Below are 27,102 nucleotides of genomic sequence, written 5' to 3'. Positions count from 1 at the left end.
AACATCTTCGACCAGGGTGTCCAGTGATCAGAGAGATCAGTGCGATAAGAAGTGAGTTTAATTCTCTATGAATTCAATTGACGCCAAACGAACTGTTGACGCTGTATGTACGTCTGTATACTTGTATTCCCGTGGTAAACATTGCCATTACTGACGTCAAGTTCGACATTTAGATACAGCAAATATAGTAACTAATATCTTGTCCTGAGAGTTATCATTGAAATCACCCTTTTGATGATGTTGCCACCGGAGGATCAGTTGTGTCTAGTGTGTGAGTTTATTCCATGCCAAACCCTTGCAGTCCTCGTATTCACGTAGATGACCTACGTGAGTTTGCATTTGTTTCTTTCTAGAATTTGAAGGGAAAACACAATCGGGATACCCTCATGTGATCATCAGATTATTGTTTCAAAGTTGTATCGGTTTGTTTTGAAGACAAAGATTGTAGCAAATCTGATTGTGTTGTTAAATCACTTTGCAATCAAGCAGATGGTCATTAAGTTAAAAAGGGCCTCCTCTAAGTGAGAGGATGTAGCAAATCTAGTCACTGTTGTGCTGTGTAATGACCTAGCTGTCAAGCCGCTGGGCCTCCTTTCACAAAGCACTGAGGTGATCGTAAGTCACTAAGGTCATCTTAGTTCTAGGTTAAGGATGAGAGGTAAGTTTAACCTTAGTAAAGCCTGCTTCGTGAAAGTAGCCCCGGTCTTTAAAGGTAATAAGGCTCCTCCCTGATTTTAGGGAACCTTTTCCCTGTGGGGTAGTTATCTGGCACTTTCACCGGACCAAAGATATGTTTCATACCGTCTTTTATTTTCAACTTCCTATCATCACCCCTGATACCAATCTTAGGCACGTCCTCTTCCTCAGGCTTGGGGTTCTTCCACGCTGGGAAATATGAGAAGTAACGTCGATTGTTGGTGTAATGCATCCAAGGATCCTTCTTCCATTTCTTGAATCCAGCATCTGCCAGAGCCAAGAGGTATACATGTCTGTGTATGTTTGGATCTATAGGTGTGGCTGAAGGGTTTGCACCAGACCGAATGCGGCATCTTGTACTTGTTCTTCACCTACCCCTTTCACTCGCTTCTGGGACTGTTAGCTGATTTGTTCCTGTGTCCACTTTCTTTGCTCTTTTCTTCTCTCTCTCAGTCTTTAAGGTCGGGTTAGGGCCGTCTGTTCTTTCAGCATCGGTTCTGTGTATACTCGAGCACGTAGGTGATTTGTGGGATAAACTGGTCAGACTAGTTCTGATCTTTGATGGTGATTTGATGAAGAATTTCATTCCATCCACTTTGATTGGTTTCCCACAATCACCACAGCTCGTTCCCGCCGGTCATGCAACACTCCCTCCACTCGACCATGTTAGGATCAGAATACAAACAACTGTTCCATTTATCTACATTCACCCTTGAACTGTATCCGTCTTCAGAGATTGTGAGATTCTCCTGATTTATTCCGTTCCTCGAGATAATCATCTTCACTGGCACTATGGTATAGATGACCATTTCTTCATAATTCAATATACACTTGGTCTCACAGGAAGTATTCTGCAAATATATAGGTATGATGCTATACAACGTCAGCGAGTTGGTTAAAATGTTGTTTTAAGTATTGCAGTTATTATATATCAGCTCGATGGTTGTAAGTAGCGACTGCATAATTCGTGATTTGTCGACTGTTTCATATATCAGACACCAGAAATGGGCTTCAGACATGTGGGGAATTGACCCCGAATCTTCAGCATGACGAGCAATCGCTTTAACCACTGGACAACCACACCACCCCTTTTCTCCTGAACTGGGTAGAATATTATGGTACCCCAACCCTTGGTCCCCGAGGGACCAATATTTATCTTACCGAACACCTCAATGTTAATTTGGAACTGTTTTGAAGCATTAGTATCGGATCGTACACTTCAGCCAAACTGTATGAATCAAACGATTCGAATCTTGCATCTTGCAGTTTTTCCCATGGGCATTGTCTTAGTAACGTCGCCGAGATGTAATTCCCCTTGTTACTATTCACAGGGATTACATTTGAATGTTTTGTCAAAATTTATTTATTGCAAAGAGAGTCAAATGTTTTCGTAACCATCGCTAGATTTTGCGGACGACACAAGAACAGATTTAGAGTTACCTCCTTTCCATCGATTTCCACTCGCAAAACATCGGTAATTCCCATGCATCATGCGTCATTTAATGTTATTTAAGATACAAAAGTAACTACCGTGAAGTACCGAATGAGTTGCTATTGACAGCGGATTGTATTGTAACGCACCTCGCTTGTTCACAAGGTACATCGAGAATAATAGAAGAGCATTCCGACAATCAGACACCGATATTTATGTGTGAGGTAAGATAAGCGTGGATACAATTCAGTAGAATATTCAGATTGAGATAGACAAATGGCATATTCCAACTGCATCTGGAGAGATTTTCACTGTAGATTTATAGATTTCTGTACTTTGGAAATGCTCGGGGCAGTGTTATGTAGCAAATCTGTTGTAAGTACCATGTGCAGTATTCCATACGAGATCACGAGAATGTCCCTTACAGTATTCCATAACTAACAGTTCACGGGTTATACAATTGTAACAAACGACCTGCAGGATATATTCTGCGTAAGTGTAAGTAATAATGTACTGGGTATTTACGCTGCAATTTTTACTAATGGAACATGGGGTATTTACAGTTACTAACTCCCTACAGAGAATTTACAGACTGAGTGCAATTGTAGCAAAATGGCCAACAGGGTGTTTACAGTGCATTTGTAACTGATGGGCTATGGTGTATTTAAAGTGCAGTTGTAACTAATGTCCTTTGGGGTATTTACAGTGCAGTTATAACACACTATATGTAGTGTATTTACAGTGCAGTTATAACACACAATATGTAGTGTATTTACAGTGCATTTGTAACTGATGGGCTATGGTGTATTTTAAGTGCAGTTGTAACTAATGTCCTTTAGGGTATTTACAGTGCAGTTATAACACACAATATGTAGTGTATTTACAGTGCATTTGTAACTGATGGGCTATGGTGTATTTTAAGTGCAGTTGTAACTAATGTCCTTTGGGGTATTTACAGTGCAGTTATAACACACTATATGTAGTGTATTTACAGTGCAGTTATAACACACAATATGTAGTGTATTTACAGTGCATTTGTAACTGATGGGCTATGGTGTATTTTAAGTAAAGTTGTAACTAATGTCCTTTAGGGTATTTACAGTGCAGTTGTAACACACAATATGTAGTGTATTTACAGTGCAGTTATAACACACTATATGTAGTGTATTTACAGTGCAGTTATAACACACAATATGTAGTGTATTTACAGTGCATTTGTAACTGATGGGCTATGGTGTATTTAAAGTGCAGTTGTAACTAATGTCCTTTAGGGTATTTACAGTGCAGTTGTAACACACAATATGTAGTGTATTTACAGTGCATTTGTAACTCACCACCAATAGGATATTTACGGTGCAATTGTAACTAACAACATATAAGACATTTACGAGGGCAATCGTAATAGAAAATGTTGTCGAATGAAATATAATATCACTGAGAGACAGAGAGACAGCGACAGAGAAAGTGAGAAAATGAGTGACAGACAGACAGATTTCATTGACCTTTCCTCACTGCTGTCGATTTATAACGAAGGGACACTAGAAATGGACTTCACACATTGTACGTCTGTAGGGAATCGCACCCAGGTCTTCGGCGTGACGAGCGAACGCTTTGACCACAAGACTATCCCACCGCCCCAAACGTTTTCAGAATTACTGCTGTTGTTCACTATTTCACGCCATTCTTCCAATTATCCTGCGAATATATTGGAAAATGTTCCTCGGTCAGTGTACGCCTGGATAAGTAACATGTGTAGTTGGATACCCCGTACCAGATGACAATGAAAATCGTAAATTGTAATGACATATATGAGCTCGTAATTTAAGAAAAATGCATTGTCCTACATGTAAACGAATCTTCACAGGTTCATCGTGTGACTCTGTCTAAGTCACCTGGAGTTCACTGAACGACTTCAGATCTTTCCCAGCAAGTGGTAATTCAATATACACTGCAGTATCAGCAGCAGATAGGTAAAAAGACGATATGTCTCGATTGCCACGGCTACCTGCTAAAACACCTTCAAATGAATCGTTTAAAGAGATCCTCCAAGATGCGTGTAGACAAATACATATACATATACAAATACATATCTGTTGTAGCCAACGTTTCATCTCAGGACACTGCTATTCACAGAACGAAGTCACTCAAGGTAATTATGTAGACTATCTTAAGCAAATGTATTTCGGTATTAAATATATCCACTAGAATCGATGAAACTTTTTAAAGTTAAAATTCTACCGTTGAACTATTTGATGTCAAACGAGACAGTCACATGGGTGAACTTCTCCATATCAATCGAAATATTTGTTTCAGTTTTCACTTTAAATAATATCCAGCGTTCTCAATATGAAACGTGCAGCTAACCAGAATCGACAGCAGCGAACCCTGTGGTGTTATTTCACTGTGACGCTATGATATGCAAAGGATTGTGATGTAGCTTCTCAGTGAGAACCTAATTTGAGATAAGTGGTAAACCTGTATGGTAGATTCCTCCAGGATGAGGTTCTAATGTCAGGTCATCTCGGACTCCTCTCCTGACTTTAGGCCAGTTCTCATGTTTTACTAATGTTTATGGTTTTTAGATAGCGTAATGACTACGTGTGTAGAAATCGCTGGTACCTTGGACAACACGACACTTCTCTGACACAATTCTCGTGATGCTCCTGACACTCATGTAGCAATGTCTTTTATGCGATTTCTCCCTGGAGACATCAATGACCTCACCCAAGCGAAATCTGTAGGAGCTGTTTTTGGTGCAATGAACCTTACATTTAGCATCACTTCAAGTTACACAATACTACCGACCAAATTGTACAGCAGTTTAAACCTCACAGTCCTTCTCGGTTGGCAATAATGTACCTGGTGTATTCAGGTGTATTTAAGGTGTATTATAATTAGCCGCGTCTGCCTCTTCAATATGCGTTTACACACATGGTTGTAGAAATAGGTCATACGAAACAAACTCATTTTTAGTAAGGGGGGTGCAGACAATACTTTTTCACCCGTTTTCACGAGTCATTGTCATTTGATAAATTTCAGGACAAAATTGGGGGTGCGCATCCCCGCACTCCACCCCACCTGCTGTTAAACACTGTTGTTTCCTTACTACGTGTACACCAACGGTGACATTGTAAACGTGTATGGTCGGCGTCACGTCGAGGTTTTCTCTGAAGCTCCTGCCAGGGTTAGAATGGATCTACAGTAACCCATGCTTGTCGTAAGACGCGATGAGCAGGATCGAATGGACAGGCTCACCGACTTGGTTGACGCTTGCCATTGGGTCCCAAATACGTAAATCGATGTTCATGCTGTTGATCACTGATTGTCTGGTTCAGACTCAATTATTCACAGATTGCAGCCATATAGCTGGGGTATTGCTGAGTACGGCGTTAAAGAACAAACAAATAGCATCAATGAATGATCTGATTTAGTCACATATGACTAAAATATGGCTGCGTCAAACAACAAACAAACAAATCCTTAGCTGCTGACTAGCAGCGGCATACCTGTTCACAGTGACCTTATAATATACCCACCCACCGTATCCAACACACCACTGACCCAAGTCTACCCTTGGGGTTGGTGATGTTCATTAGCGCTGCCACCCGTCTCTGTAGTCTTCGTATGTCCCCCTGGTCCAAGGAGAGAGAGGGGATGGAGACCGAGGGTAGAAGAGTCTTCGGGGAGACAAAACTTGTGGGAGGCCAAAATTCAGAGAAATTGCCGAGTCAGTAGAACCAGCCCCCGAGTGGCTGTTATGAGACGGCATGGTGTAACCTGGAATAGGCAAAATTTCATTTGAAAACTATGACACAAAAGTATATCTATTTTACTGTTTCCTATTTACACTGTTGACTGCTATCCCGACGCATGATTACTCTACCCTGTCACAACAGAATAACATATATAGTAATTTGATGGAATCGAGTGGTCTTTATCGTTGGTTTGTAGTACCCATCAACATATTAAATAACTTAATGCCTTCAAGAATGATAATATGATAATGTGGACAGTGTTACATTCTGGAGCAGGTATATTTTCTTTTACGACACGAAATAAATAACATAAATATCACAGTATTGCTATATGCATTTGGACCCGTGAAGGTCCCGGGGTAGAATAGGCCTTCAGCAACCCATGCTTGCCATAAAAGGCGACCATGCTTGTCGTAAGAGGCGACTAACGGGATCGGGTGGTCAGGCTCGCTGACTTGGTTGACGCATGTAATTGGTTCCCAATGGCGCAGATCGATGCTCATGTTGTTGATCACTGGATTGTCTGGTCCAGACTCGATTATTTACAGACCGCCGCCATATAGCTGTAATATTGCTGAGTGCGGCGTAAAACTAAACTCACTCACTCACTCACTCCCTATATGCATTTGATCAGGTTTGTCAATCTTATTGACGGCCATCTTGGATAACCTGTATCCCGTATAAGGAAATACTTTGTAGGCAGCGTAATATCTATCATCGTGTCCGGTTTCCATGATCTTACTGATTACTGAATCCGTTGATTTTATATATTTTAACACTAAGGGCACGTCCTTTTAACTATTTTTTGCGAATCAACATGATCAACGTCAGTGAATGAATTTGAACCGACGCGTTGGAATGGTTTAAACTGAACTGAATCTAATTGGTTTTCTTGTGAATATCAACAGGAAACACAAGTTCCCCTTCCCTATGATAATATAAGACGTATTCGCAATTTGAATCCCTGATTTCACAAGTGAAGTTTCCTATATTCCGAAACACCGCTGGATAAAAGTGACAAAACTCTTTTTATAGATACATGAGAAATCTTCATGGTGCTATTCTGACCGCTTATAGAGTATTTATGTATAGACTAAGAGGGCCAGTCGTAACCGGAAATGAATGAACTAATGTGGTTTTATTCACACACACACACACACACACACACACACACACACACACACACACACACACACACACACACACACACACACACACACACACACAGAATTACCTACAGGCACACGCAAACGCTCGCTCACGCGCAAGCGCTTAAGCACGCACAGGCACAAAGCTGCTGAAACGCTAAATCTCTCCGTTGTGGTCATAAATGAATCGCCTGATAATAGGTTCGCATCAAAGTTTCATCATGAATGTTCCTTTTATTCTTAATTAGGTTTTTGTTTGTGTGTTGTTTAATGTCGCACCCTGCAATATTCCAGCCATATATGGTTTGATCTGTAAATAATCGAGTCTGGACCGGACAATCCAGTGATCAACATTATGAGTGTGGACATATGCAACTGGGATCCGATGGCCACCCGATTCCTTTAGTTGCCTTTAGGACAAGCATGGGTTGCTGATGGTCATTTCAACCGGATCTTCACGGCTCTCTTTAGTTCTGTACATACCCGTGTTTCTACATTTTCAAAAATCTGCACGAAGGTCTCTGCTACAAACAAGGTGAGATGGGATTCCCCTCCCTACAGCGTCTCTTGCTCGGAAAGAATTCCCATAGATGCTCATTTTGAATAATACAGGTGATAATATGAGCCAAATCCACACTTTTGTAACACCTTATTTACAAATGATCAAATGATTCTGAAACGGCATAAACGTTTTTTTTTCAAAATTGACCAACAGTTGAAGGCCTTTTCATTTTGTTTTCTGGTTTTCGAACAAACCAGATTAATTTCAATTACATAAATTACAGAAAGCGCACTCTCGTAACAAAAGTTTTATAAAATATCCATCAATACCTGGATTAATATTTTTACATTAATTTGAGATTTCCAATTCATTTACTAAATATTTTGGAAGGGCTGGAATATTTAGTTCTGAAAGAAACCAAATAGTTTTTTGTCATTCATAGGGTCCTGCTCAGGATCAGAATACAGGTCTTTTGTTTTGTTTTGTTTTGTTTTGTTTGTCTAATATATATTTACCATCAGTAAATTCACCCGTGTCAGACATGAGACTAATGGTGGTTTTACATAATTTTTATTTTCAAGATTGCAAAATTGTTTTGATGGCTTTTCTCCCTCTTCATATCACTGAACTCTATCTTGTCTTTAGAAAGAACGGAGAGGAGGATTTCGACAGTATCGTATCCCCAAAATGTTTAATTTTGTATGTTAGTTTAAAAGGTTTTCATTCCTTTCTTTCTTTAGAAAAGTAGCTATATGAGGTAGATTTTCTTCTAATATTTATCAACAAAGTTTCCAGGAATAGACAATCCTCTATGTTTAGTTTCAAATCATTTTTATCAATATCGACCATGTCATTGGTTTGGGAGTTCATAACGTATTGCCTTTAGTTGCCTGGATTTCATTTTTAACAAGTTTAACATACACCTTCTCTCAAGAGCGATGTTTAAAACTTCCAGCAGCCCTTTCCTCTAGCTTTGCTATCTGAAGACAAGGTTAAAGTAATGTCTGAATGATCTGATTGATATTCTAGTAGAATTGCAGAGTCTACAATAACATTAGAAATATCTTAAGAGATCAGAAAAATATTAAGACTGGCTTGCTGTCTTTGATTCTTGTTCTACCAGGTATATTTTCTTCTATCAATATTGAGATCATCCCAAATATCCACAAGATTTAATTCATCTACCGTCTCCGGGATCCCTGCTTATTTTTCGTGCATTGGGATTATTTATGTGTTTATAGTTCTCTAAATCAATGTTTGGATCCATAACTAAGTTCCAGTCACCACACAGCACCATTGATTCATCATGAAACTCATCAGTTTCCTCAAAAAGGGTATCATAGAATGCTGGATCGTCCTTATTTGGTCCATAGACATTAGTTGACGTCAACCTTGTGCCATCCACGTTTGTGTCTACAATGAAATAATTACCATTGATGTCTTTCTTAAATTTATGCATATCAATTTCTACATCATTATTAAATAACATTGCCACACCTCTCGAATTTGAGCTCATTGCAATTGGAGCTATGATACTTTTGATTCCTCACTCATTTCTCATAATGCTTTCATCTTTTTCAGAAATGTAGATATCCTGTAAACATATAATTGAGGCTTTACGTTTTCTCCATATATTCATAATCTCAAGTGTCTGTTTTTCTGCCAGTCCCCTTCAGTTTTGCAAAGACAGTCTTTATGCTATTAGCCATTGTAATAATTAGAATTGAGTTTCATAAATATAGAACGTGCCGTAGACATGGTAGATAAAATTATACTCACCGTCTGATATGGTTTTGTCTTTATATGTAGCTAAAATAAGAACCATGGTTCATTTTACACATTTCAACCAAAACATGTGTTCGAGTCTGTTACAGATGTTTGTTGTATCGTACTTCGTTATAAGCCTGTTCGGTATAACGATCCGTTACCTATCTTAAACAAAGTAAACTGCACGTAGATATTGTTGCATATTTGTATGGAAAATATATTCCGTATAGAGTGTTATTATTGTTTCACTTTCTTATTCATATTTTCCTGACACAGTCTGAGTCCCCAGCTATAATCTGCAGTCCAATAGTCCAGAAGCTGGGTCCGGCAACCTCTGTCATATTAGGAGCAATACTGTCATTGGGTGGATGTGTTGGGGCCATCTGTGCTCCTAATGTGGAGGTGCTCATCGTAACTGTGGGATTTATAACAGGTACCAATTTCAGTACACATTGAACGTCAACTTTTCTCGTTTCTCCACAAACAAGACCAATTCATACACACACGAAGTGTTGACTGCACAAATAATAACAGGATCTGCATGTTCTTCAGTCAATCTCTTGCCTTCTGAAACGATTCAGAATTTGTAAACAACTCGAATCGAAAACCTATTTGTACAAATGAAAACACACACAGAAAACAAGACAACCATCGTTATGTGGTAAGAACGGTAATTTTGAAGCAGAGTACTTTTAAGGTTATATATGTGTCGCAATGAAAGTAATTTCATCGCAACTAAGATACAGCACTAGATATTTTTACCTTTTGGTGTAATACAGCGTGTTTAGCAATCTCACTTTTGTCAACAGTCCATAATGTAGTGTGCTCTGTTGATAACAGGATTTAGCTCTTAGTATATAATAACGTATTTAGCAAGGTGACCTTTGTCAACAGTCCATCTCACCATGTGATGTGTTTATTACAGGATTTGGACTAAGTTTAGCCTATTTCTCGACCTACATGGTGGTGAGCACAGTCATGACAAAACACAAGACCATGGGAGTATCCCTCATCAGTGGTGGGGCAAAGTTGGGCGCCTTCATATCCCCACAGTTAAACAGACTTCTACTTGATGCTTACGGGTGGAGGGGCGTGTCTCTTCTCCTAGGGGGAATCAACTTTAACATGTGTGTCTTAGGTTTCACGATCAGTTGTTTGACAAAGCCTTTATTTCTAAAGAAAACATCGAAAGGAGACCTCAAGCCCAAAACCAAGCTGTTTAATATCCGCGTATTCAAGAAAGTATCCTGCACAGTATTTGTACTTTGTCAATTACCGATAAGGATATTTTATACTGGACTGTCCGTTTTCATCGTGGACATTGCTGAAAACCGAGGCTACACTCTAGAGGCTGCGTCGTTACTGCTTTCCGCCTTCGTCTCCGGGGTTGTTGGAAGCTTGCTTGGAGGACTTTTGGACACAGTGCTGAACATACCTGCTCTTCTGTCTTCAGCTGTAGCCCTTTCTGTGTGTGGACTGCTCAGTTTTGGATTAACCTATTTTTATGATTATGGTGTGATGGTTGCACTGACAGTGGCTCATGGGATTCTAATAACTGCGGTGAATGTGTGCTTTCTTGCTATCATTTATCAACTGTGTGGCCACGCTATGTATTCTTCAGCTTTGTCGTTTTTCCTTGCGATTGCCGGCATTGCCGATATATGCAGTGGACCCGTGAATGGTAGGGTTTGAGAGAATGCCATGCATAGTTTTTAGTTGATCTGATTATGAAAATATTTACAAGAATAGGTCTTCCTCAATTTGGAATTTGGTCACTCCCAATTGGATTGTTTGCTTGTTTGTTTGATATATGGCAGTAGTTTGCAATTAATCGAGTCTGGAACATACAAACCGGTGATAAACACCACAGGCATCAGTGCATGCAACTGGGATAGGATGACAAGTCATTCAGACAGCGATTCTCACCACCCATTCCTCTTTTTACATTGATAATATATTGATATGGAGAAACAGAGAGAGAATCTACTACAGAGGAGAAACTTAACTTCACCCTTTTCTCCCCAATCTTCATACGCACACACACACTAATCATGACAACCAATTGACTATATATACTCACGTGACTTATTAAACTTGAATTTCTTCCTTACCAGGAGCCATCAGAGACATAACGGGAGACTACATCATGATGTTTTACCTGGCTGGTGGCGTAGCGCTGTTTATGGGGGTGGTCTTCCTGCTTCTGGAACTCTGGGTCCGACGAGGAAGGTCCTCTTTGAAGGATGCACATGTTTCGCCAGAAACTGTGAATACTAAATTGTGACAGTCAAATTTTACAACATATCGTCCTTGTCATCCATAATCAAGAGTCATAATGTGTTTAGTATTTGCATTTACAAATACCTGTAAATATTCCATGGACGAACCGTCCTGACCTACTGCGGACACTCTTATGGTTTCGAGATGAATTGCTTGGTACTGTTCCGATTCGTTTTCACCCTTTGAAAGCAGTGTTGATCGACAGACGTTCAAACCTAAGCTGAAATTACCACGAAACTACATGCATGAATTCATGAAAATGCATATCAAGCCCTTGACTATGTAGACTTACTGGCCGACTGGATGTTGAGAAGCCTAGGGCTAGCAGACCAGTTTACATTTTGCAACACTGTTAATCGAACCATTTCCAGGTATCCCCGCCTGGACAGGGAGACAAACGCAAACTAGTGACAAAACAAGGAATACGCAGGTATGTGCAACAATGACACATGGTGGTGGTCTGCAAATAAGCAGATGTGGACCAGACAATCCAGCTAGTGATCAACACAACGTAAACAAATCTACATAACTCAGATACGATGACATGTATCAAAGAAGTCAGTGAATCTCATCACCCGATCCTGTTAGTCCCGACAAATCGACCAATTCTACCAAGGATCTTTACCAAGAATCTTTACAAGTTGTTTTTTGAATGCTTGCACGGTGTATCCTCCATAATCTCCAGAGCATATGTTCCTGTTGAAAACGGAAAGTGATTTTTAAGATGCGGGTTTTTTTCATTTATAAAAAGATTTTAGGTTAATATTCTCCTTTAAACAAGAAACAAGAACATCAGACGTGCAGAAGGTTCTGGACAGTCATGGGATATCAAATAATGAGACGTGTATAGTATTTATGTGCTAGTACATTTATCTGAGCAGGAAAACTTCTGATAAAATGTTCCTCGTGGAAAAGACAACTGACCAAATTTGGTTTAATGCATTAAATATACTTTCCTTCTACCTTCAGAAACAGACGTAAAATATCCTTCATCTACGCAGTTCACCCCTGAGAAAGATTGGTTCACAGGCTGGATCCATTCAAATGTAGAGGCTGTTATCGTTATCATCAATTATCACTCATCATATGAGATTGTGTTCAGATACAAATCATATGTCTAGCGAGAGGCCTTCTGTGCATGATTACCTACGGGTGAGACGTTCTTGAAGGAGTTTGGTAACGAGTCGCTCACCCTCTAAACGATGTACTCTGTTTTCCAACATTCCTGTTTTTGTAGATTTTGGTTCATGGGTTCGTTTTTGTACTTTCACTGATGCTCCGAATCGTGTTTTAGTTACACCACAGTGTGTAAGCATTATAAAGGTCCATTCGTGTTTACTACTCCGGTGGAATAAACGAGCATATATTGTAAACATTGGAGCACTGTTCCACAATCACTGGATCTAGGCCAAACTAAGGTAGCCAGCATCCACACTGCTTGGTCACTCTGTGTGAGCTATCTTATCTGTGAGTGATCTTATCAGTGAGTGATTAGTATTACTGTTCTTGCAGAGCAGGGCCATTGATCTAAATTCACCAGGACATTGCAAGACCAGGGTTGTATTGTGAGTTTAATTTACACTGTTTTAGCAACATTTCAGCAATAATGCGGTGAGGACGTCAATATGGGTTTCACACATTGTATCCATGTAGGGAGTCAAACCTGTATCTTCGGCATGGGCTGTATTGCACAACACTTTCTTGCAACGAACAACTTCTGTGTTAAGCTATGACTAGCCTATCAACAGACATTCAAGAGAACATCCTCGACGATGGAGTCCAGTGCCAGCAAATCTTCCAATGATCAGAAAGATCAGTGAGATAAGAAGTAAGTTCAATTCTCTGTGAATTCAATTCACGCCAAACGAACTGTTAACGCTGTGTGCACGTCTGTATACTAGTATTTCCCGTAGGAAACATTGCCATTACTGACGTCTAGGGGGACATTTAGATAGATATGTATATCTCAAATGATATCTTCAGAAAAAAAGATTGTATAGAGATGACTAGATGGTATAAAGAAATACATGTTGCTCTGTGTGTAAGCCATATATTTTGTAGTTTCAAGATATCTTGATATTTCCCATACTACATACTTGAAATTCATCCATGACCTCTGTTACGGTTCCTAAATTGCCGTGACAAAAGGTATAAGAATCTCCTTTGAACCAGCAAAATGTAAGACAGACCACTCTAAAATATTCAATAATATATTGAGCAAACAATGAGCAAGTTACACTGAATGAAAACGCAAATTTCTAATAGAATGCAAATGAGTAACAAGTCTAAGATAATGGGTCACAAATATAAAGTATCAACGCACCAGAATCTTGGCATTTTACACTGATATCTGATAAACTAAATGAAGATGATTTGCAACGTCTGTGGTCAGGCAAACTGTCTCAAATGATGGTGCTGCACTGATGTAGATGAAAGCAGAAAATCGATGTCGACAGACAACGAACTCCTAGTGTAATTCCGTGTGTTAGACCATGTGTGATTTTCCCTTCAACACAACAACCAGCCTTTATATGCACCGACACAGTGTCGCAAACATTCGAGCATAGTGCAGCCGCATTGCCATTCACTTAGAACTTTTCCGAATGGGAAGAAGGGCAGGCAACCATGAGCAGTCTCAAGAATGCCTGCCGCTAAAAATACTATTGCCATTGAACATATATGATAATAAAAGTGAGCCACAATCTACACTCAAAACTTTAAACATTGTGACCCAGTGATAACTATCACTTAATCATTGACAGTATAGATTACAGAAAATACATTCTCGTAACACATCCAAGGAAATCCTCTGTTTTCCTCTTTATGTATACTCAGTATAATACTTTCACTAAACATGATATATAAGGACTGATTTGCCTTTCCATGTTTTTGTGACTTTTCCCACAGGTGAGGAGTGTGGCAAGACACATTCAGGATTTTGCTTTTATCACCATTTGATAGTGATTCACAAATACATGTCCGTATGATATTCAGATGTCTACAATGATTTCTTTTGAATATGGATGATATTTTATTGTTATTATTTTATAAATTATATGAGTAACATGGATAAATTATTATATGTTCTAGTGAAAACGTGAATGTCATGGAATGTTACCTATCCTACTCAAAAGTATGTACGCATCAGTGAAGGCCTGCGTATAAGTTGGTAGTTCAAGAACAGTAGCGTTTGATACCTCCCGTGGAGTAAGACAAAGATGTATCCGAGGTCCTGTACCTTTTATACTTTTTATTAATGAATTTGCCAATGAACTGTATACGTCTGGTAACAGCAGAGTTACTCTGGAACTAAATGCCTGATGGCACTTGATTTATTGAAAGTCGTGTCTAACTGCAAGTGAGCAGGTGATCAAACTACCCTCCTACACCTATATAGATCACTTGTCCGTTCGAAGCTTGATTATGGTTCAATTGTATATGGTGGAGCCTGCAAAAGCAACCTAAAACTATTAGATTCTGTCCATCATCAAGGTCTAAGACTTTGTCTTGGCTCCTTTCGAACTTCACCAGTTGACAGCCTGAATGTCGAGGCTGATGAACCATCTCTTGAGCAGCGACGCATAAAATTATCTTTACAGTATGTAACAAAATTGTACTCCGATGAGTCAAACCCTGCATATAACTGTGTTTTCAATCCTCTGTATGAGGAGTTATACAACAAGAAATCATCTCTTGTTCCGCCTCTTGGTGTAAGAATAAAACCATTTATTTCTGCTGCCAGCATTGAGCTGGACAATATAGCCCCTTCCCGTCTTCTTTCTTCTCCTCCTTGGCAATTGGTTAGGCCCCAAGTGGACCTAACATTGACCACATTTAAAAATCAGAAACGAATGAATTACAATATGAACAAGAATATAATCAATTAAAAGATAAATATAGCAATTATAAATCCTTATTTACAGATGGGTCCAAGGACGGTGGCGCAGTGGCTTGTGCCACTGTCATTGGATCCAGAACAATATCTCCTAGATTACCGGATAATAGCTCTATTTTCACTGCTGAAGCAAACGCCATATTAACAGCTCTTAAGTATATTAATAAACACCCTAAACATAAGCAGTATAATAATAAAAATTATAATCTTTTCAGACTCTCTTTCTTGCCTTCAGGCTATTAAAAATATTTCTTGTAAACATCGACTTTTAATTGACATTATTGAATTGTATAATAATGTTGCTACTGGCCAATACGACATCGTCTTCTGTTGGTTGCCCAGCCATGTAGGCATTTCCGGTAACGCAATGGCCTATCTTGTTGCCAAGGCAGCACTCGACAAATCTGTGACACCACTTCTTAGTCCATACACTGATTACAAAGCTAGCATTAGAACTTACATCCGTGATCTGATGCAGAGGAAGTGGGACACCCAAGTAGGTATAAATAAATTACATGAAATAAAACCGTATATTGGTTACACCTACTTGGGCTGTCAGTCCAGATTTGAAGAGGTTATTTTAAGACGATGTCGTATTGGCCATACACGATATACACATGCATACCTATTGAAAGGCGAGGATCCTCCGTTCTGCCTCCCTTGTGATGAAAGAATCACATTCAAGCATATCCTGCTTGACTGTGTTGAGTATTCATCACAAGGGATCAGTATTTTAATTCACGAACTATGAAGGATCTTTTTACTAATACCAGCTTTCATTTAATCATTGCACTTTTAAAAGAATTAGATTTGTTATAAGAATTGTAAATAATTAAATATTTTATTATTGGCAGTCTAGATTAATAGCTGAGATTGTTAGTGGCTTTGCCCTCGAGGGGGTTGAAGTATTGTAAAATTATTGTCCTTCTGGGAGGACAAAACATTCTATGTAAATTTAGTACGACCAAACTTTTAATCGTAGTATATTTCCTGTTTTTAATAATGGCTAAATTTCAGTATAATCGCCAATGGCTGAGGGGATGGTGTAAACCCAGTTGGGTTCCATGCAGGTAACAAAGGTACTGTAAGTCCCCATGGTCCCTAGTATGGTGATCTACTTTCACTTGTTGGCGATCTACAGCCCGTATTTTATATTGTATTGTCCAAATAGTGGTATTTGTTTTAACTCTCCACACTAGTTTTAATTGCATCTGTGATATTCTAGTTGTTTTACTGTCCTTTGACGACAGGTGTTTATGGTGTATACCTATTTCATTTCAGTATCAAAATGTTCTCGTCACGATATGGCTGAAATATTGCCGATGTAACGGTACATATTAACTCACTCTAAAAGACATCATTCACGCACTCGACGTGTAAATGTGCATTGGGACTCGATTACTCAAGGCTGCAGAATAAAAAGGTAAACACGACATAAAAAGATGAGCATACACATATGCTCATGAGTTCAGGGGACTGGCTGATTACTGTGAAGATGGGTCAGGCATTGTGTCACTGCCTCAGTCTCTACATTGTTCCGTGAGTTTAATTTCATGATACTTTTAGAAGTATATGTCAGCAATATCATGGCGGGGACACCAGAAATTGGCTTCGCATATTGCACCCACTGATATGTTGGGAACTAATGCATTTGTTCTTAAACTTCAATCAAACGAATTAAGTTAACTCGTACAAAGGTTTTTGTTTTCTTCATACACCAACGAACCAGGAAATCTTCATGATCTTTTCCCAAAGTCATTTCATCTGTTTGTGTCGTGTATACCTTAACCTCTTCAAATCTGGACCGGCAACCCAAGTAGGTATAACCAACATAAGGTTTTATTGCATGCAATTTATTAATGCCCACTTGGGTGTCCCACTTCTTCTGCATCAGATCACGAACACAAGAGCTAATGATAGCTTTATAATCAGCGTAAGGAATAAGAAGTGGCGTCACGGATTTGTTGAGTGCTGCCTTAGCAGCGAGGTCGGCAGTGAGTTACCATAGCTGTGTTCAAAAACACCGGACGCGGGCAATGGATACAGGCAGTTTATTTCTCTTGATCTGAACGCGATCAGACACTCGTATGTGTTGGTGAATGTTGTTTTGTGAGAAAATCCTTCTACCTAAATCAGTGGTTGAAAATATATAACACGTCACAATTTAATTCTGGACTCACTAAAGTCCAGAAAACAAAAATTTAAAAACTCAAAATTTAAACTAGCTCGCCCACGGGCGAACAGTGGCCCATGCACAGGCTCATAGGCGAGAATGTTTAATGTTAGTCCAGAATTAATGTTTTGGAGGTTGTAAATGGATGAAAGCATGGTTAAAAGTATCATGACACAATTTTTAAATCCTTGTGACTTGACTGAGTGCGATTTCGAAAAATCTTCTCCATGGGCGAATAATCATTTGGAAGAGAATGTTTACTTTTACTCAATATACTATTATTGTCACCGATCGAGTTTGACGGGAATGCGATATCACACTATCAATCACGTCACACACTGTGACTTCTTAGCCGACAACAACTTCACACGCAGTGTGGTGTGGAACATCTTCTCGGACAGAAGCGAAACGGTGGTCAGATCAACGGGCAATATGTAGATGCACCCGTGGATGTCTCGCTTGAACTGGTCTCCAGACAACCAATGGTTGTCAAAAGAGGCGACACTTACAAAAAACATAAATTTGCAACTGTCCTAATGATCACCTAATTGCAATGATCACTGTCACTGTACAAGTTGCAAGAAATTTAATACGGACAGATGTGGCGGACTGAAATCCTTTTCTAAAGTACCTTTCTCCTTGAATGTGTCTAATGCATATGGACATGAAAATGAGAGTGCGAGTTATTGCATGTGCACATGGAAACGTTTCTGTCTAGAGGTATGCATGAAAACGAGACGAAAATAGAGCAAACGAGTAATAATTGTGCAGAGGGTGAGTTTGGGACAGTGTTGTCTTGTTAAGTATTCCAGTAATAGGTTTCTTGCCAGATGCGAAAGTAAAACCCAGAGACACACATCGGATGTATTTACCACGTTGATGAAACACGGGTATGTATAGAAGAACTAAAGAGAGCCGTGAAGATCCGGGTTTGAAATAATCATCAGCAACCCATGCTTGTCCTAAAGGGATCGGGTGGCCATCGGATCCGTATTGGCATACGTCGATGCTCATAATATTGATCACTGGATTGTCTGGTCCAGAGTCGATTATTTACAGATCAAACAATATACCTGGAATATTGCAGGGTGCGACATTAAACAACACACAAGCAAAAACAGGATAATTCATGATGAAACTGGGATGCGAACCTATCATCAGGCGATTCATCTGTGACTGACCTTTTCAGCAGCTATGTACCTGTGCATGCGTAGGCGCGTGTGTGCGTAAGCGCGTCTACGTGTGTCTACGTGTGCCTGCGGGTAATTCGTGTATATATGTATAAAACCACAATCCTTCATTCATTTCCTCTTACGATTGGCCCTCTTCATTTACAATTTAGTAATGATTCATACATAAATACCCTTTAAACAGTTAGAATAGCACCATGAAGGTTTCTCATAGATATATATAAAAGGAATTTTTTTCACTTTTATTCATCGGTGTTTCTGAATATGGGGAACTCTTTTGTGAAATCAGGGATTCAAAGTGCGAATATGTCGTGTATTTATCACAGGGAACGGGAGCTTGTGTTTCCTGTTGATATTCATGACTTCACGGGATAACAAAATATATTCAGGTCAGTTCAGTTTAAACAATTTCAACGCTCCGGTTCACATTCATTCACTGACGTTTCGCTAAAAAAAATAACCGGCGTACCCTGAGTGTTAGAATATACAACGAATTCAGTAATCCTATGAAATATCTGCTGAAAGTCATGGAAACTTGACATGACGATATGCGCGTATTCGACGCATTACATCACAAACTTCACACGATGATTGATATTATGCTACAAAGTATTTCCTTATACGGGTTATCCAAGATGGCCGCTAATACCATTGACAAACCTGATCAAATGCATATAGTAACACCGTAATATCTGAGTTATTATTTCGTGTCATAAAGGAAAGTATACCCCCTACAGAATGTAACACTGTCCACATTATCACATTATCATTCTTGAAGGCATTACGTTATTTAATATCTTGACGTGTACTATAAAACAACGATAAAGACCACTCGATTCTATCAAATTACTATATATGTTATTCTGTTGTGACAGGGTAGAGTAATCATGCATCGGGATAACAGTCTACAGTGTAAATAGGAATTCGTAAAGTAGATATAGTTTTTTTAAAGTTTTCAAATGAAATTTTGCCTATTTTGCTCCAGGTTTTCACACCATGCCGTCTCATAACAGACATTCGATGGTTGGTTCTACTGACTCAGCAATTCCTCTTATTTTGCCCTCCCACCTAGTCCCTCCCACAAGTTTTGTCTCCCCGAAGACTTCTACCCCTGGTCCCCATCCCCTCTCTCTCTCCTTGGACCAGGGGGACATACGAAGACTACAGAGACGGGTGGCAGCGATAATGAACATCACCAAACCCAAAGGTGGGCTTGGGTCAGTGGTAAGTTGGATACAGTGGGTGGGTATATTATAAGGTCACCGTGAACAGGTATGCCGCTGCTAGTCAGCAGCTAAGGATTTGTTTGTTTGTTGTTTGACGCAGCCATATTTCAGTCAAATGTAACTAAATCAGATCATTCATTGATGCTATTTGTTTGTTCTTTAACGCTGCACTCAGCAATACCCCAGCTTTATGGCTGCAATCTGTAAATAATTGAGTCTGAGCCAGACAATCCACTGATCAACAGCATGAACATCGATTTACGCAGTTGGGACCCAATGGCAAGCGTCGACTAAATCATCCAGCCTGTCCATTCGATCCTACTCGTTGCGTCTAACGACAAGCATGGGTTACTGAGGATCCAGAAAAGCTCAAAGTACGCAGACTCTACACGTTTACAATGTCATCATTGTAGTACATGCAGTAAGGAAGTAACGCTGTTTAACAACTGGGAGTCCATAGGCCGATACAGAGGCGGTTGGGATGGGGGTGCGCACCCCCAATTTAGCCCTGAAAGTTTATCAAATGACCACGAAGACGGGTGAAAAAGGATTGTGCGTACCTCTCTTTCTCACAAATGGGCACCCTGAAATGATGACCTGAGTTTGTTTCGTATGACCTATTATTACAACCACGTGTGTAAACTCATGTTGAAAAGGCAGACGAAGCTAATATTAATACACCTTAAATACACCTGAATACACCAGGTACATTATTGCCAACCGAGAGGGACTGTGAGGTTTAAACTACTGTACAATTTGGTCGGTAGTATTGTGTAACTTGAAATGATGCTAACTGTGAGTTTCATTGCACAAAAAACCAACTCCTACAGATTTCGTTTGGGTGAGGTCATTGATGTCTCCAAAGAGAAATCGCATAAGACATTATTACATGAGTGTGATGAGCATCACGAGAGTTTTGTCACTAAAGCGACGTGTTGTCCAAGGCACCAGCAATTTCTACACACGTAGTCATTACGCTATCTAAAAACCATAAACATTAGAAAACATGAGGACTGTACCAAAGTCCTAGGACTCAGGACTTAGAACCTCATACTGGAGGAAAAGAAGGGACCAAGAATTCGGTCTACCACACAGGTTTACCACTTATCTCAAAGTTCTCACTGAGAAGCAACATCACATTCCTTTGAATATCATAGCGTCACAATGAAATAACACCACAGGGTTCGCTGCTGTCGATTTTGGTCAGCTGCACGTTTCATATTGAGAACGCTGGATATTACTTGAAGTAAAACCTGAAACAGACATTTAGGTTGATATGGAGAATTTCACCCATGTAAAGGCCAGGTCAACGGTAAAATTTAATCTTTAAAAAGTTTCATCAATTTTAGTGGGTATATTTGATACCAAAACTTATTTGCTTAAGATAGTCTACATAATTACCTTGAGTGACCTCGTTCAGGTGCTGTTAATAGCAGTGTCCTGAGATGAACAAATATGTATTTGTCTGCACGCATCTTGGAGGATGTCTTTAAACGATTGATGTGAAGGTGTTTTAGCAGAGAGCCGTGGCAATGGAGACATATCGTCTTTCTAACTATCTGCTGCTGATACTGCTGTATATATTTGAATTACCACTTGCTAACAAAGATCTGGAGTCGTTCAGTGAACTCCAGTTGACTTAGACACAGTGACACAGTGACACAGTGATACTGTGGATATTCATCTACATGTAGGGCATTACACCATACGGAGGTACAATGTGTGGAATCCAATTCTGGCGTGCCGAGCTTCGTTATAAACCGACCGCCAACTCTCTCTCTCTCTCTCTCTCTCTCTCTCTCTCTCTCTCTCCTCTCTCTCTCTCTCTCTCTCTCTCTCTCTCTCTCTCTCTCTCTCTCTCTCTCTCTCTCTCTCTCTCTCTCTCTCTCTCTCTCTCTCTCTCTCTCTCTCTCTCTCTCTCTCTCTCTCTCGCAGTGAGATTATATGATTATATTTCGTTCGACAACATTTTCCACCAGCACAAACTCTCATTCTTTTAACAGTCGACAAAGGCCGATACGAAAAAATTATTTGGTCATTTGGAAAGACAGATGTGTTGTTCGTACATTACCTCAGTAATGGAGCTCTGTACTGGTTCTCAGAATCAGAGTCCACAAGAGATAAGTGACGTACCAACATCTAACCAAGACGTGTGCTCACGCCAGTACAAGTGTAGGATGAGTCCAGGCCAATTCTTTGATGTTAATGGGTTTATCCTTAAATCCTGCTAATTACTTTGTAATTATTGTGGAGACACTCCACTAATGGCCGGATATTAGGGATGCCCAGACAGTAAAGTCTCTGTTCAACACTTTAACTTCGAGCGCGGGGCCACCAGATTACGAAAGAACGTGTCAGTTGTCAGAAAATATGACTGCATCTCTCAGTGGTAACACTGCATTCGTCCCCATAGTAACGTACATAGGTTATTGTTATAATGTCTGTCTAATGAGTGAGAGTGAGTTTAGTTTTACGCCGCACTCAGCAATATTCCAGCTATATGGCGGCGGTCTGTAAATAATCGAGTCTGGACCAAACAATCCAGTGATTAACAACGTGAGCATCGATCTACGCAATTGGGAACCGATGACATGTGTCAAGCAAGTCAGCGAGCCTGACCACTCGATCCCGTTAGTCGCCTCTTACAAGCATGGTCGCCTTTTATGGCACGAATGAGTTGCTGGAGGCCTATTCTACCCCGGGACTTTCACGGGTCATGCCTTTCTAAGCATCTAACTACAAGCATCAACTGATGTCAACATGCCTATTTTTCTCATGAAATATGGGTTGTGGCATTGGGGCTTGTTGGGTTTGCCATTGTGATGAAATAAGGGACTAACCGTAGCATCGAGTAAGCATACTGAAATGAGAAAAGCTCACTATGTATACGAGTGGCCATTCCTTGAGAAGCTGGATTGCACTGTGTTTGGAAAGGTCGTCATTCGGGGATACATCTTAAACTGTAAGTAGACACATGTGAGGTACCCTGTTGTAAACACGTAATTTATTTATAGAGAAGGTGACCTTTTATCTGTTTCGGGGACTCTACTGACGAGGCCATGCTTGTGTTTACGGAGTGTCACGAGTGAAGCTTCTTCACTTTCAGCCTACATTAGTTCCAGTTACACTGTAAGTACACTGTAGGTCGTTAGTTACAGTTGCACTCTTAAATGTCGTATATGTTGTTAGTTACATTTGTACTGTAAATATCCTATTGATGGTTAGTTACAAATGCACTGTAAATACCCTACATATTGTGTGTTACAACTGCACTGTAAATACACTATAGGGCGTTAGTTACAACTGCACTGTGAATAACCTATAGGTTCTTAGTTACACTTGCACTTTAAATACACCATAGTCCGCCAGTTATCATTGCAGTGTAAATACCTTACAGCCATTGGTTACAACTGTAAATACCCTATTGGCCATTACTTATATCTGCACTGCAAATACCCTATTGGCCATTTTGTTACACTTGCACTCAGCATGTAAATTCTCTGTAGGGAATTAGTAACTATAAATAGTAAACATTGTAGTGTAAATACCCGTCGAACCCACGTGTTGTTCATATACAGAGATGAGAAATAATCTGAAAACTCATTCGGTATTTCGTGGTGGTTACTCTTGTATCTCAAATAACATTAAATGAGGCATGGTATTTTGACAAAACGTTCAAATGTTGTCCCTGTTAATGTTACGAAAGGGAATTAAATCGCGGCGACTTTACTAAGACAATGCCTACGAGAAAAACAGCAAGATGCAAGATTCGAATCGTTTGATTCACGGAGGTTGGCTGAAGTGTACGACCCCATACCCATGTTTCAATCAGTTTAAAGTTAACTTTGAGGTGTGCGGTAAGATAAATACGTTGTTCACTAGTCCCTCGGGACCAGTGACCAACGTATAATATTCTACCCATGTGATATTTGGGATTTCACTTTCTTAGTAATGTACAAAATCTAGTACTTTTTGGGTTGAGTCCCATTCGGGAGACGGTGGATGAGCGGGCTAGGCGGCTGACTTTGTGTGCTGGCGATTAGGTGCCTGACTCAGAGGGTGCGGGTTCGAAATCCCAAATACATATGTTGCATTTGACGACTTTCTAAATGACATTGTGTAGTCATAATATTCTGGAGAATTCAGGGGAAAAGGTGTGGTGGGGTAGCCCAGTGGTTAAAGCAATGGCTCGTCACGCCGAAGACCCGGGTTCAATTCCACAAATGTGTGAAGCACATTTGTGGTGTTTGATATATGAAACAATCGACAAATCAACACACGATTCATGTAGTCACTGCTTACAACCATCGAGCTGACATATGATATCGATAATGTTTAAAACAATATTTTAACCAACTCACTGACTTTGCATAACATCGTACCTTTATATTTGCAGAATACTTCCTGTTAAGACCAAGTGCATATTGTGTCATAAAGAAATGGGCCATCGACACCATAGTGCCAGTGAAGATAATTATCTCGAAGAACGGGATGACGAGACAGTGCTCTCTAAGAACAGCAACTCTTTGAAAACAAAGTCAAACAGCATCGTAATCCCTTCCATGCTCGATGGGAAGGAAGGCACCGACTTGGAATACCTTCCCTTTATTCGAGACAGGTCGCTGACTTCTAGTTCCTGTCATGAAATAACGGTAGATATTCCCAGGCCTTACAGCATCACCTCATCAGCCACGGCATCAAGAGAAACACTAACAATCTCTCCAGATGGATACAGTTCAAGGGTGACTGTTGATAAATGGTGCAGTTGTTTGTATAGTGATCCTAACCCGGCCGAGTACAGAGAGTGCTGCATGACGGGCGGGCACGAGCTGTGGTGCATCTCCCGGCCTGGGATATGTGGTGATTGTGGGAAACCAATCAAAGTGGGTGGAATGAAATCCTTTATTAATTCATCATCAAAGATCAGAAGACATAGTAGTCTTACCCGTTCATCCCACAACTACGCGCTAAGAACCGCTGTTAAAAGAACAGATGGCTCTATCCCTACCTTAAAGACTGGGGAAAAGAAGAAGCAGGTGAAGACAGTGGACACAGGAACGTAACCAGATGCAACTGAAAGCGATAGGTCAACAGTTAGTACTAGATGCCGCTTCCGATCTCATACGAATCCTTCAGCCACACCTATAGGTCCAGTCATGCACAGACAGGCGTACGTCTTGGCTCTGGCAGATACTGAATTCACGAAATGACTGAAGTATCCTTGTATATATTACAAGTGACGTTACTTCTGATGTTTTCCAGAGTGGAAGTTAAGTTAAATCAAATTCTGAGACTTAAATTTTCATTTGACAATGTAAAATTATGAGTATTCGAAATGTTAATTTCACTTTATTTGACTTATCTTTATTTTTGTTTAAAGTGAATTTTATCGGTACGTTTTCACTGCAAACGGACTATATATGTGGTGAGCGACACATGAATGAAAACGACAGGGGCCTCTACATTCAAATGGATTCAAATTTTGAACCAACCTTTCTCAGGCGTGTACTGCGTAGACGAGGGATATTTTACGTCCGTTTCTGAAGGTGGGTGGAAAGGATATTCAACGCATTAAACCCATCTTTGGTTAAGTGTCTTTTCCACGAGGAACATTCCATTAGCAGTGGTACTGGTACATATACATTATACACGTCTCCTCATATGCCTCTCGTACCATTTACTTTGACTTTGTTTGGTTTCGTCATTCACGGCACATTCAGCAATATTCTATACTATCCAAATAAGTAGGGGATAAGGGACTTTGATGACTCATGAGTAGCGGGTGAACGGATGAAAACAGAACGGAACAAATAATGTAGAACTGTTAAGGGACCATATGGAATTTACCATACGGTAAAGGCAAGTCAGTAATGGGTAAATCCTCCAAACAGGAAAACAGGCAGGAATCCGACGCCGTATACTCCTTAGGGGCCGTCGCAAGTCATTTTGATTATTTTATTATATTATATTTTATACGTTTAATCAGTCTGACTGCTGGAGGGGTGTTATGCAATAATGTATTATGTTCAGGGCCCTTATTCTCGAAACGTTCGTAGCCCTAAGAATTCCTAGCTTTGATCGTAGCCAATGTGTTAAGAATGGGCTTAAGAAGTTCGTAGGGCTACGAACGTTTCGAGAATAGCTAACCTGATCCGTAACTGCGTGTGCTTGAGGGTTGTTTATGCCACTGTGTGTGATGGTTGTTACGGTATGTGTTTTGACTGAGGCCTTGTTAATTTCATCATGGTTTTTAGGACGTGACTCACAGTAATTAACAATTTTCCTCTTCAGAATGAGAATCAGTCAAATTTAACCATCAAGCATAACACGAACTTATTGCTTTGAGTGTTATTATAAACAAATACCTCAGTCGTGTATTTTACAAGACGATTTACCACAGCGAAGTCCTGATGAACCGCTCACAGACAGCAGTTAGTACTTCATGAATAAAGTTCATGTATCACATTTGGCAACTTAACAATATAACTGAACCGATAAAACCGAGTATTCAGCAGTTGTTTGTATTACGAACTTCAAAGATTATTCATTCTTAGATAAGCATTTCTGATGTATTTATCTTGTAAAGGCGGTTATTCGTATATAACTACATTTATCATAAGTGTTAGCCACCATTTCAAACCCTCTGCACTCAACAAATATTTGTGCTATAGTACCTGTACCATGGGCCAATAGCACCCTTACGAAATAAACACTATCTGACTATCTGACTAACTTACCAGTCTATGTTCCCGAGTTTTCCTGTGTGGACATCAAGTGGTCAAGATGTTAAATTGTAACTTATTTTAGCTACCTTTTATTCTGTTCGCATCATCATTGAAGTGGTCAAAATTATGTCAAACTATCTCTCTCAGTGCTAGTAAGGTAATCTGCTCCATATACAGATTAGTTCGTTATAGCGAGGATATTTCCATCACTGTTGCATGTGAAACATTATTTCGAAATGTTTGCAAGTGTGCATCAAATATGATAATACTGGACGGGTGTGGTAGATAAGTGCACCTGTCTACTCAAATACGT

General features: G+C 39.8%; 1 protein-coding gene and 2 pseudogenes across 1 annotated transcript; 2 read left to right on the top strand and 1 right to left on the bottom strand.

Moving 5' to 3' along the window:
* Positions 1 to 706: 706 nt before the first annotated feature.
* Positions 707 to 1,505, bottom strand: LOC137278983 (uncharacterized; annotated as a pseudogene).
* Positions 1,506 to 6,700: 5,195 nt separating this feature from the next.
* Positions 6,701 to 11,584, top strand: LOC137278981 (monocarboxylate transporter 4-like). The gene is made up of 5 exons (XM_067811472.1): positions 6,701 to 6,709; positions 8,657 to 8,764; positions 9,583 to 9,733; positions 10,226 to 10,981; positions 11,415 to 11,584. The coding sequence occupies exons 1-5, from the start codon at positions 6,701 to 6,703 to the stop codon at positions 11,582 to 11,584; spliced, it is 1,194 nt and encodes a 397-aa protein (XP_067667573.1).
* A 12,919-nt stretch (positions 11,585 to 24,503) lies between these two features.
* LOC137278980 (uncharacterized) lies at positions 24,504 to 25,274 on the top strand (annotated as a pseudogene).
* Positions 25,275 to 27,102: the final 1,828 nt, after the last annotated feature.

The sequence above is a fragment of the Haliotis asinina genome, chromosome 3 (assembly GCF_037392515.1).
Source record: "Haliotis asinina isolate JCU_RB_2024 chromosome 3, JCU_Hal_asi_v2, whole genome shotgun sequence".
Lineage (NCBI taxonomy): Eukaryota > Metazoa > Mollusca > Gastropoda > Lepetellida > Haliotidae > Haliotis > Haliotis asinina.
Note: the sequence above shows the minus strand (reverse complement) of the source record. Positions and strands in the feature narration are given on the sequence as shown.